At 34.6% G+C, this 13,935-nt stretch overlaps 2 protein-coding genes across 11 annotated transcripts in view; one reads left to right on the forward strand and one right to left on the reverse strand.

Moving 5' to 3' along the window:
• LOC128230418 (uncharacterized) overlaps positions 1 to 2,842 on the reverse strand; it is a 39,653-nt gene extending 36,811 nt beyond the window's left edge. For all 10 annotated transcript variants that reach the window (XM_052942672.1, XM_052942662.1, XM_052942664.1 and 7 more), the window contains exon 1: positions 2,543 to 2,842. In XM_052942672.1, the coding sequence (XP_052798632.1) occupies positions 2,543 to 2,625 (83 nt within the window). In that variant the 5' untranslated portion in view covers positions 2,626 to 2,842. The remainder of the gene's footprint in view (positions 1 to 2,542) is intronic.
• Positions 2,843 to 7,012: 4,170 nt separating this feature from the next.
• LOC128232677 (uncharacterized) lies at positions 7,013 to 12,440 on the forward strand. Its single transcript, XM_052946376.1, has 2 exons — positions 7,013 to 7,388; positions 7,655 to 12,440. Exon 2 carries the CDS (start codon positions 7,670 to 7,672, stop codon positions 10,061 to 10,063), a length of 2,394 nt encoding a protein of 797 aa, XP_052802336.1. The 5' UTR covers positions 7,013 to 7,388; positions 7,655 to 7,669; the 3' UTR covers positions 10,064 to 12,440.
• The last annotated feature ends 1,495 nt before the right edge of the window (positions 12,441 to 13,935 follow it).

Consider the following 13,935-nt stretch of genomic DNA (forward strand, 5'->3'; position numbering starts at 1 on the left):
TATGGAATTTTTAATATCTCCTGCAGAAGGCGAGCATTTAAAGTGGTTATGAGTCGCAGCCTCTCTACTAAATATGCATCAATTAAATGTCTCTTCATTAGTTAACAATGTTAAATATCAACATTTCTCTGTGATAAAAGCATTCCATTTAAGGAATGAATTGTGGGGTTGATGTCATTATCGGGGTATGAACGCAATTGGGTTGGTCAATGTGTGTGGAGTCCTTCGGACTCCACACATACTTTGACCAACCCAATTGCGTTCATATCCCCGATAATGACATCAACCCCGCAATTCATTCCTTATATTTACACCAATAGTTCATTATTTCATTCAAGAATTGTTAAAAAAATACTTTATTTCATTTAAGAAAACCTTTCAGTAGTCTGTTCTTACCCATTCTGTAAATAGAATGACCCGATTATAACCGGAAACATTTTTTTCAAATGACGTCACAATAATGCGGGAAAAGATCAACCACTTGAAATCACTTTAAAACGTAAAATTGAAACACTTCTGGTACCAATATATTTAAAATATAATAAACTAACACTTTTAAAAATGTTGATCTATATTTTACCGGACCTGCCGACACAATACAACCAATAACAAGATCAACGGCTTTCATGTATATTGTTAAGCAATGAATTATGATCCGAACATATCCGAAGATGTTGCATTCATCGATTGATGAACGCAATTGCCGAAAGGCAGTTCATTTAAGGAATGGAAGTTGAGGTGTAAATATATACTATTAAATAATGAGGTTTAGAGTGCAAACAAGTATATTTCAGTAATATTATTATACTATAAGACTTTATTCTTTATTTTATTTTTCATGAACCACCAACATCCACTGCCAAATTAGGAGGGGGAAAAAAATAATTGAAAACAGCATTTTATTTTTTTCTGCAGCAGGCATCACCTTCTTATTCCTCTTCACTTTTGCTGTGGTACAGAATATTTTAAAAGAAACGTTAAAATCAGCAAAAAACAGTGACATTATAATTAGATTCATAAATTTTCGCAATGAGGGTGTTAGATACTCACCTATAGCCTCACCAACTGTAACATGAGGTCTATTTCACTTGAATAAAACTAAAAAAATTGCTAGGGACAGAGGGTCCTGGAATCTCCTGGAATGAAGCTTTCTACAACCTGTGAGTAGGATATGCTATTGATCCCAGTTATAACACATTTCTAAGCATCTCCTGACATTAGTTTTAACGGTTTCAAAGGCTGTTGGATATTTTATGCTCTGGTAGGTTAGAAAAAATCCACAAAACATATCAGCAAATGCAAGAATCAGAGGATATTAAAGACTTTGCTCATATTTCTGTCAATATATTATAAAAATTATGTCCAATGAATGTTGCATCAACATCATGGAATACTTATTGATTTGATTTTAGCAGGCTGTTCATGCTGATCATTACCTACTGGTAGGAATTTTATTGATAAATAAATGATTTACAAAAACTAACACCCATCACTTTCTTATTTTTGATGGATTTGAAAAAGTATTTCAGCTTTTGAAGATCAGAACAAATCAGGATTGCAGTTTCCTTCAATGTTTTTGCGCCATGCGTCTCATCAAAGATGTGTCAAAATGTCAAAAAAACAAAAGCTTTAAATGAAGTTATTTTTCTATATCAAAGAAATCTTACAAGAACTTAATTACATGTCTCAAAAAAATCAAATTTTACTTTGGCCCTTTTCCCACAGTGTGTGTTTCCATTAACTTGAGGAAGCTTGAATATTCCTATTCGTGGATGGGTGTCATCGTTGGCACCAACAGGCAACAGTCCACATTCTGTTTACACTGCATAAGTACTGTTTAATTGACTCACAGTTTCTGATTTTGGTGAGATTCAAACCTACCACACAAAATTCTTTGTGCTCCTCAGACAGTAGCGCTATCGAGGACTTGAAAAGTTTGCGCTACAGCGCAAGATGTTAAATTCCACAGAGATGACTAAATTTTACCAGTCAATTGTTCAAATGTACATGGTAAAATGCAAAGCGTAATTGAGTACCAGCACAGGTTTTTGTCCAAATGCTTTAGTTTTGTCAGTATTTGGTTTAAAATGAATTTAATACATCATTTCCGACCAAACAATGAGTCAAATACCAGGGGTAACTGATGATGGTACAGTATATTACTTCTGGACAGAATTGAAGTTACATATGATCACCATTGATGTTGTAATGTTTTTATCATAATATTATATAGATCTGTCATGTAAAAAAGGCACACAAAAGCACCATTGCAATTTTATATACGTAATATTCGTATGCATTTAAATGTAATACAGGTGGGGTTTTCTATACACAGTCAAATAAAATTGTCGACTTGAATGAAAGACAATTTCATTATACAGTTGAAATACACACTATCACATCATGATATATCTAACAGTCACAATCCGACTGTCACTGTCAGTATGTATGAACATTTTTTTAATGTTACACATGCATGATGCAACGTAAACATAAAATAATACTAAAACATCTAGATCTTTAGTACAGCAAAATAACTCACTCAATAAAGAATATTCTTCCATCTCTTGTTACTCCATAACTCCATTGAGGAGGAAGGCGCTCCCCTAATAATTTGGCAGCCATTTTGTGGATATTCAATTACTGTCAACTTAACTGTCCCAACACAGAATTTCAACAAAATGCATGCTACCAGCTTCTAAAACTGTGTTTGTTCTGTACAATAAAATCACATTGAATACACTTTAAAAGTAAATCACACATGATCCATTATTAATTAAAGTTTAAAACTTGATTAAAGTCGACGTTCCGCTTCACCTGTGCGAGAAATTTCACAGGTAGGTTTTAGCCGTCACACAGTGTAAACAATTATAGTCTGTTTCAAGTATAGCCAATGCATTCCTGTGCTATTTAACTATAGTCTTTTTCAACGTTTGTTAGTGTAATTACCTTGTTGTTTTTAAATTGTCATAATAACACAGCTTGTCATTTTTTAACAAACATTCTCAAATACTACGGGTTTTTTTTTACTTTTGTAATTTATGTACTTAGTGAACCAAACGAAAGAAATCGTGAAATGCACGAGAAATGCGTGTTTTATTTAAAACGGCAAAAATCAAAACGGCAAACGAGCGTTTGAGGTGTTGACCGTGTTGCACTCCTCCTAGTGGGCGCACACAAAGGGGATTTAAACAAGCTACACATGTTGGTGTCTAAATCCCATCCATGGAGCATGGAGATTGAAAACGATCATCGATCCTGAGAAGTTTAAGACATCACAAATTAACATTATTCAACTTACAAACCATTCGCCTATTATTCCATATGAATAAAATTATCGTATCAAGGGGCGGTTCCAGGATTTGACGTTAGATAGGGCGAAGCATAGGGGCGCATGCCCCCATCCCTTCAAGCTTCACTCTCACAGATTTGCCGTTTTTACAACTTTTTTTGTCTTGGAATGAGCAATTTTTGCGTAATTATCTGCAAACTAATGATAAAGACTGCTGACAAAAGATCAGATCTCATATTTTCATATTTATGTTCGAAAATTAATGTTTCATGGATTAAACCGTTACTAACGGTTTATGAAAAATGCATAAAACATCAATTTTTGAACTTAAATATAAAAATCTGCGATCTATTTTTTTTGTCAGCAGTAATATATAACTTGTTTCAATGGATTTTCCCAAAAATTAGCTCGTTCCAAGACAAAAAAATAAAGTAGTTGTCAAAACGTTAAATATGTGAGAGTGCAGCTTTAAAACCGAAGAATTTATATTGCTTAAAACTTTAAATGTGTATAGGGATGGGGTTTTTGGTTCTCCACCAAGAAAACTCTGGCTTCTTTTGGTCTGAAATGGTGTATTTTTGTATATTTAATTAAAATCTCGTATATTCATAAATTGCTTAAAATATACTTGGACAATTCCTTAGTCCGCTGGAGAGATCAAAATTGGATTTACATGGAATAACATACATATGCATGTTAAAGTTTAATCGTGTAACGTAATCAATAGTGGGATGAACAGTTTGTCCACAAGACTGACAAGCCCAGCTGCCAAATAGTTCTACAAAAACAACAACAACTACGAAAACAAACTTTTGGAACAACTACAAGACACACACACACGCCCGCACTCAATTTACACGTATATATATAATATGCATGTGCAGATTGATTCGTTTATAAACCGTTGGGAATTGCGCGCTGAAGCAGAGATATTTGAGGGAGGGAAATGTTGACCGCATTTGGGGCACTAATCCTCACTCGTGTTCCAACATTAATGAACATATGCTCAAAGAGCACGCACCACATATATTGTATATCACAGGCAAGAACAAGAACATTACAGCGACAGGAACTCTTGAATATCTGGCAGGTAAATTGTAGTTCATTTTGTTATAACTCTTATGTTGAATAAGTGGTTGAAACACTTAGAACATTACGGCATGGGTAATAACTAATAAACCGATTGTTGGCACTCAGTCTCACACTCTAATATTTATCTATCCAAATAGTGTATGGTGGTCATATTTCGGGAATTAGTGTTCACTCATGTACACCAACAGCAACTTCACGGTGGACACTCTCTGAAAACCATTTCAACAGGATTCTTCAATGAGAAGGGTCTGTGATTAGCAGCCTGTATTCCTTTATACGTTGAGCGCAAGAGGGCGTCCAAACTACCATACCGGTATGTACATGTATCTATTCGCCGTATTACTTCTCTATGGGATATTCTGCAAAGTCTTCAATTCTATACTTTGAGCATGCAAGCTACTGGTCCAAGACGAGCCTTCCAAAAGGGTCTGACGGTTCCCTTTTTAATTGTTTGAGGGGAAAAGACGAATGTAAATCACAGTTACATTATTTTTTTCACCACTGAAGCTAAAAATCTGTTTTTCAAAAGCTCTCGAAAACAAAACTTTGTATTTATATATAAAGTCGGGCTAGTTGCTAGTTGGAAATAAATTATGTCGTCGCAAACCTTAGTTGCTTCCGTCTCTTCCCAGCCCTATACCCTACGGTGTACAACCAAAAGAAATCAACTGTGTTGGATATCAGGTAGAACTAGCGATGTCGAATGCCGCTATTAAACAGAAACGTGGCATAGTTTGATAGAGGGCTAAATGACATCTTTACAATGTGAAATAAAGGACAAACCCAATACTGAAAACCTACTAAAATTTTGTGGGTTGTATCATGTTTTGGAACTCCCGCCATCCCACTGGACTGATCTACATATACACATATGTAGGTTTCCATTCATATGACAACTTTGTTGCAGAATAAAAATGCTGCCACCTGAGACCCTATGAAAAACTGCCATGCGTGCGGTCACAGTGTTGCATTGTGACAAAGGCAATCTCTTCTTAATAGATAATTCTGTTTAATAAACTAAACTTTTTTTTAACTTATGCATTTGTTTCAGGATTTATTCCTATTCTGTGTGTGCAGAATGCAAGCATAAGCATTCAAATAAATGTACGTTATACTGTTTTACAAGGATATTACCTGCATGGGTGGGATTGAAACTCACGGAACATCAATGAGACGTTATTTTTATTTCAACAATGAGAATCCTTAATGACGTTGATGTGCCGGTAGAATCATTTCAGAGGTTGTACCAAACAATAAACATCGTCAGAGAAAATGATTAACGTTATCCAAATGGGGCCAGTTAATCATATGTTAAAAATCTAAATCAGTCATCTTTCATGCAGTCTTATAACTATATGGAAATGTTAGCCCAATTGTTAGGTGGTAATCCAAATTGTTTGATTTTGCAACGGTCGCGGAAAAGCGTGTGTATTATCAAAATTTTAAAAACAAAAACGCTTAAGATTGATTGGAAATGCTAAAAAAAATAAGCAATGTGATGAAAAAGAATGATGATGTGGCGAATAAGAGGCATGCTACGTCAAAAACACGTGAGATATTTGCTTTGATCCAGCGTATAAGAGATATATCGGTTGCTATTTTAGGACTTACTCTTACTGTACTCAAAGACAAATCACCGGAACCGTAGTTGAATGTGCTATTTCTTTCATAACGCACAAGACCACGAGATCGGACGATCTCGGACAACGAGTCCGATACATTGAAAAATGAAACTCAGTTAAAGACCTGTGTACAATCACGGCAATTGCGTCCATTAAAAATAAAGTGGGAATCTGTCCGTTGGAGAATGCGAAGCATCATCATCGAGCACAATCTACAGGTCAAGGACCTTGTAATTTTTATTTTGTGACAGCTACAGCACCATTGCATTTTTATGTCCGATTTTTATTTTTTGTTTATGTTGATAATCAGTAAAATTTAGGCCGATTGAAATTTAAAGGAGTGCAATAATGTTATCAATTACATAAATTACCTTCATTGCGTAGACGATCAAAATGTCGCAACAGCAATATAATTGCTGCAAACTTGGCACTCCCGCCTTGTTTGTATTTTTTCATGGTAAAACCGATGTATTTATTTGAGGCGAAGAATACATCAAGAGTCGCTTCATAAAATTTAATAATAGTTGTTAACGTTTAAAAAGAATTAAGAAGAAAACCAGAAAATTGCAATTGATACTTTGAGGACTTTAAATTGTTCAGCTTTTTCAACAGCATATTTATCATTGTGAATAAAAGACACATGCTCAACATTGGACAACTCTTGTGTTATTAAGTATGTGTTCGTGCGTCAGTTATATGCGTCAATGGTATCCAAGTGGATTAAAAAAAAGATTGTCCACTCGGTTCTGGTTATCTAACATAACGAAGTAAAAACGATCTTCTTTAAAATCGCTTTATATTTCTTTAATTATATCTGTGTGTAAACAAAATATTTGCTTTTATATTACTGTTGTGGAACAAGAAGGGGAACTGCATGGGTTCCCTCTCAAGATCAATGTTAGAGTGACGACAATGGAAACACACTAGTTTCCGTTGTTCCGCTATTAAATGAGTATTGGGAAATTATCAGGCATTCCAAAATGGTAAAATTAGCAATTACATGAACACTATAAGGCCCTATTTGCAGACAATTATTTATGAATTATTGTGCATATACCAATTAGAGCATGTTGTGTGTTTATCAACACTTACAGGAAATAAAACATTAAGATACACAGTGTGTTGCTCACAAGTATTAGATATATATCAGCGGATACTGCTTAAGTGGATGTTGTATTCCTTAACCGGATTTAAATATAACACTGTAGTAATAATACTGGAATTTCGTTACGTAACAGTTCTAAACTTGGCACAGTACTGTCTTTCGTGGAAGTTAAATGTGATCATGGATCAGTATTCGACTGAACAGAGACGTAACATACCGAAACACCATCTCAAGTGGCTTAATCAAAGTGTCTGAATAGTGATTAATTACGTGCTTTGTAAGTATTTTACTGTACCTTTTCCTATAACGCATTTGCTTCAGCTACATCGTAGTTAAATTAATTATTACCATCTTTATAAAAACGTATTCAAAATACATAATAAAGCTTTTAATATCAATATTCTCTAACATGTGGTATTGAACATATTGCTTTTAAATATTGATGTTTGATGTTTATTAATCTTACGTTGAACGAATATATTAATATTAATTACCGTATGTATCTATTTGTACATAGTTTATCGTGTTTGTTTTTCTCTTCAGGTATCGAACAGCACCATGGATCCCTTTTACAAGAAAGTTCTCCAGCGAAACCACACATTGCTAATAAACGATGTTAACCTCCGGAGCACCAATATCCTCGACCTGTTGAGAGAAGATAGTCTACTCAGTTCCAACGAGGAAGAGACTATCATGTCAGAAAGAAACACTCGAACCCAGAATACAAAACTTCTCAACATTCTTAAAAAGCGGGATCCTTCATTGAAACCTTACGATAGATTTAAGCAAGCTTTGCAAAATGATTATGACTTTATTGTATGCAGACTTGAAAAAAGTGAAACTGATTTGATAGACGCCATATCCTCCTCTGAAGTAGAAAATGTTTGTATCCACTGCCAGCTTACAAAGAATCTCATGCCCTCGGACATATCGCATACTCTCTATGAAAGTGAAGTGCTTACAGATGATGATTTGGATGATCTCAATAATGAAAATGTGCCTAGAATAGAACGAGTAAATAGATTACTTCGAGTGCTGCAAGGAAAGAGGGACCAATACGGAACACTGGTGCACTTAAAGCGAAGTTTGTCGTCGAAATATAAATACTTGGTACGAGATAGCGATTCGATGGATTTAAATACATACACTCTCTGCAAGTGCCCTAAAACAATTAATCAGCCAAATCTTATTCCTCACCAAACAAACGTATGTACTCGCACAGACTTACAGTTTCCATCAGTGCATCACAACGTATTTGCTCAGAATCTGAATGATTTGAGCAGGACTAGATTCAGCGTACAGAAAACGCACAGTTCTGGCGAGCAACGTAATATATCACTTGAAATTAATACTCCTGTTATAAGAACGGAATGCTTGGAGAACACAGAAATTGATATTGCCAATTCAAGTCTTACTGACAACGTACCTCCATTTTCGGACATACAAAGTTTGGTCACAATGGAGGATTCTGTACGGCAACGCCTGATAACACGTAAGTCAATTGCGCATGAACAGTGCTGTTGTGAAATCATATGTGGTAATACAATCGTCTCTAGAGGAACCGCTGCCGATCGTGCTTGTGAATGCAGTTGGATCGGGCAATTTCCTGATGAAAATAAGTCGATTACAAATGAAGAATCTGTCAAGTTTATAAACATGTTTAGGGAGGCTTGTAATAATGAACCTTCAAAAAATGCGTTCGTCGAAAAACAATGTCCTCTTGATAAAGTAAAACAGCCTTGCAGTAATTTTAAAGTATTCTGTAAAGATAATAGAGAACACAAAAAGGTGAAACGAAAGAGGTCGAAAACCCAAGCGCAGGCTCTTGATTTTGTGGATGGAAATCCTGATGAAACTAAACCAAACGATAGCGGGTCCGAAAAAAAATCACCGACACATGAACTCCATTTAAATAACCAGAAACGGTTAGGTGAACTATCTATTGCTCAACATGTTGTGAGAGCTCTTCCGAACAATAAACGGCTTTTGAAAAAATGTTCAAAGCTATGGGACCAATTATTCTTTCTCCGAGAAAAAGGGGAATGGTCAACATTTAATCTTGTGACTAAAAAAGCATTTGAAAAGTTTAGTGACAATCCAGATATTGTGGTCTTATTATTTCGCAGTGAAATGTGTATTTCAACATTTTATAAAAATGATCAAACAAAAGCTTTGGAGATGTTTGAAAAAGCTATGGAACATTTGCCAAAAACCGAAATGCCGAACTGGCATTTAACCCGGATTTTGCCCTTAAAAGTGGAACTTTGCACACGTTCAAATAAGTTTGAAGAAGCCTCAAGCTTGTTAGAAGACGCAAAGCAAGCCATGCAGTCATTAGGGCCATGTCTCTCTACGGGGGCCGTGTACTTTTTCGAGGCCATTTATTTGGGAAGCATTCTCCAGTGTACAAGAAGTGACACAAAGGCAGCCGCCGGCATAACCCAGCAGGTGAAGCAATGTTTCCTCACAGCAATAGAGCATTACCAACAGGAGGAGGTGTTTGCAATTAAATCATTTTTGAACCAGGTGTATTTGTTTCTAGCACTGTTTTCACTTGGGGTAGACTTTCGAAAGATTAAATATATCCAGTTACTTGACGTCAAAAGGGAAGACATTTCACTTGCTGAACATTACTTGAATATCTTTGAGAACAATTGTTGGGAGAACTCCACGACCTGGTCACGAATGTTGTTTTACATTGGTCGTGGGGAACAACATAAGCAGCTCACTAACCTAGAAAGAAGTGTCGACTACTTTAAGCAAGCTAAGGCCTGCTCAGAAAATGGAAAGTTCGGCGAACATGTGAGGTTTATAGAAACAAACATTGATGCATTGGGTGCAAAATTAGAAGAACGCGTCCAGTTGCAAACCCTTCTGGCGGGATCCATGACTGCCGATGAAATTTTGCAAAGATTGCTTGAAAGTTCAAGCGATTCCGGGACGTCGTCTTAATTTCTGTACTGAAGTGTATGCTGGATTTGCACAGCAATTGCTTAAACAGGTGGATACCGTTTACGTGCCAACACACTTGTTTGGTTGCAAATCAACTGTTACCTGCTGTCTTCATTGCTGCAGTTATACTTACTTAACATTTTGTGCGCACTATAGCTTTTATGTGGTTAAAATGTGATCTCAATACCGTGTATCTGTCAGCATTTTGTGATATATAGACATGCATGACAGTTTTGCACTGCTGTACTTTAATATTTCTAGTAACAACAAGTTATGTGTATGACTACAGAAATTCATTTTTTTTAATTCTATATTTAAAACATTTCTCTGAACGATTAAGAAATTCAAGTTTCTGAAAACAACAACAGTTTCTATCTAATTTAACGCGTTCCAGGAAGAGTATAAACAGCGTCTGTTTACACCGGATAATAAGTTTTTTGGCATTGCGTACCAAGGCGGCTTTGCAGACCAATGTATGTCCTTTTTGTTAAATTTATTGTTATCAATAAATATGGAAAAAAAGGTCGTAAATCGGTATAATACACACGTAACTACCGTATTTCCCCGACTAAAAGGCGGTTTGCTTATAAGACGACCCTCTAACCTTGACCCTTAAGTCTGGTCGATTTTTAAAGCAAACCCGGCACTAATTTCTCCAAATCTGTGATAATGTTCAAGCTGAGTATGTTTTGGCCAGACGATTCCAGGGCAGGACCCCATATATAAATTATAGCGTTTAAAGTATTTATCTATTATGTGCCTGTTGTCTCGGTGAGCGTCTTTTGGGCATTGATCATCGTCTCTTCAGCTAATTGCATTCTCTGTAAAAGCTAACACACGTGGAGTTTGTGTCTGCAGGCCATTGGGTCTTATTTCTTGGAAGTCAAAAGAAAAACTACTGTATACGTGTATAGTTTGTGCATCTTATATTGATTATTTATATATAATATTATCTTTGTCTATTTTCAATTTGTTTATGTTGATTGTTTATATTTGTCATCATTTTTATCTATTCGTAATGTGTTCAATTGTTTTAATTATATATCAAATAGTGTAGACCTGCGAAAAGCAAAAGTAAGTCTTTTTTTAGTATTATAAGTCCGATATAATAGTATGTTTCTGAGGAGTTTTAGGAGCATGTCCCAATTTTATTAGATTTATTCCAGAATTTTTAATTTCTGGAGTAGACTAGTCAGTGGTAAACAAGACGAAGTACGTACAATTGTATATCGAACTATGTTTAATTTACTTGATAAAGGTATAGCATTTAATGTTGTCATTATTTCCAGTTTTACAGAGACAGAGAACGGTAGTCTTTAGTTTAGATAATCTTAGACCCAGTGCCATTAAACCGGGTTTATGTTTAAACTTTTTGATACTGAGCTTGTTTCTGTAGTTTTTCGCATAAATAATGCCAAGAAAAAAATATGTACAATTTTTTCAGAGTATTTGATAATGCAGAATATACATTTTTTTTTAATTTTAATACTAAAATGAAATCATCATTGTATGATCAGTATGTTAAAAATTGGAGAAGTAATGTTTATGAATCAGTAAAGGGTTTTGATTATATAGACTTAATACGGCTGAATTGAAACTAGAGTATTATTAATTATGTTTACTTAAACACTTGGCTGTTGTTCTTTGCTTTTAGATGTCTTAATTCTAGTTTACGAATAGAAAGCGGTCGTAAGTGTTCTGTTGACAGATAAATTAGACTGTGGACATTGGGCAATAGGCAAGATATAGGTGATTGGTTTCAATACCTTTAAATTGTAGTCATTCTATAAATGAAAGACTTAGATATTTAAATCATACTTTGTAATTTTAATCGTTATCAGAAAAAATCTGAAAACAAAACAAAAATTGTATATGCAGATTATATGAATATTACTGCAACAGCAACAATGTATTGATATACAATTGTGTTGGGCCACAAATTATAAGCAACGTTTGAAATCGGCCCACCTCGCAGTTTCCATAAAAATGTATGGATTGAAACGTTACGATAATTATTGCATACGCATAAATAGAATACAGTTGAAACAGTACAGCATAATTAATGAAAAAATATAGTGTAGTGCTGATAAAACGTAATGCGGATTGTTAATTGAGTCGTGTTCTGTAACTTCTGTTTCATTTGTGTTATCTATTGATCAAGTTGTGCATATGTTGTAATCTTTCTTAAACGTTCTATATCATTATAAGTATTGATTAAGCTGTATATACGTTAACTTATATTTTGTTTGATTTTGCTGTTGATAAGTTGAACATACATGTTTTATTATATTCCCTGTTTTACGATAAGCTGTTGTTGTCGTTTTTATCTCTCATACACATGTGAGCCACAACTATAAATAAAACTTGAATACATGAATCTTAATTTATCATGAAAATACTCACGACCTTTAAAACATATCAAGCTATGGATGCCGTCATTCTACTCAACTTTACTCAACTCAAAAGTCGTGATATTACTATTGTATTATTCAGGCAACGTAGATATCCAACATCATGAATATGATATATATAGAACACATGTTAATTAATGCCAATCGGGTCAAGTAATCTTGAACATTCATCAGAGATAAGAAGTGTTCAAACGTAAAAAATAACCTCTTATATGCAGTAATAAAAAGGTTAGCAGGACCTCCGTTATTTTATGCTGTTTTTAAAGTGGAGCAGTATTGCAGGGCACCAACTGCAGAAAAAAGCGGTATTAGACACCAGAGGCTCTGTTTGGTCAAGGTAAAGTTTCAAATATATGTCTAGTACACTAGCGCCTCTCGGGATGGGGGGGGGGGGGGGGGGGGGGGGGGCAAACTGCAATGGCCGTATAATAAAACCTAAACAATCTGTTAAATATCTTGGAAGTATACTGGGCAATGATCTCAGTGCTGCATCTATTGTTAACAATATTGTCAGTAAAGTTAATTCTAGGTTAATTTTTTATATAGACAAAATCGTTTTTTAGAATCTAAGAAGATTGTTATGTAACTCCTTAATACAATGTCATTTTGACTTCATCGACATCTTGGTACAGTGGTATATCTAAACAATTCAAGAACAGATTACAAGTGTCATATGGTTTTAACAGTCGGTTGCATTATAACTGTAAAAGAAGTTCGATCACAAACATTTAATCATTCTTTAACTGGTCAAGGGTACATGCATGTTATTTTTGTATAAGAAAACCCAATTTAAACAGCTTACAACTAAGATCTTGGCAAATAATTATATTTGTCATAAGGACCCCATTGGAAATAAGTTGAATAACTTTAATGGGTTATCCTGTGTTATATATTTGTCACATTGAATTAAATCTTTATTAACGCACGTATGTATCCAAAGCATTCTAATGATGTTGTGCTTTAGCATAAATATCACCACTAATACTTAGTTAATCAGTCTGTGTTATAACTTTATGAGATAATTGGTTTGTTACTATGACATATATATATATATATATATATATATATATATATATATATATATATATATATATATATATATATATATATATATATATACACGAATAAATCTATCTATCTAACCGACCCCTCACAACACACAAGTTTAATTTTTATTTTAATATAAGAGGGGGGGGGGGGGGGTAATAAAGTACACCCATATTGCACCATTTCGGATTACACATTATTAAAACTGCTTAGGGAGTGCACTAAAAAAACTCCCTTTAAATGAATTCGGTTCTACGAGAAGGGGCGCAAGTCCGAAAAGGTTACACACCTAGGTTTCGCCCATCGAACGTCAGTACGTTATTTCACTGAATATTGATATACGACGTAACAAATATAAGCTATTCTTTGATATAAACGTATGTTGTCGGTTACATTTTTTTTTAAGCTAATTTA

The sequence above is a fragment of the Mya arenaria genome, chromosome 4 (genome assembly GCF_026914265.1).
Source record: "Mya arenaria isolate MELC-2E11 chromosome 4, ASM2691426v1".
Lineage (NCBI taxonomy): Eukaryota > Metazoa > Mollusca > Bivalvia > Myida > Myidae > Mya > Mya arenaria.

Coding starts and splice junctions, on each gene's coding strand:
- LOC128232677 (XM_052946376.1), top strand. CDS start 7,670: ATGGATCCCTTTTACAAGAAAGTTCTCCAGCGAAACCACACATTGCTA.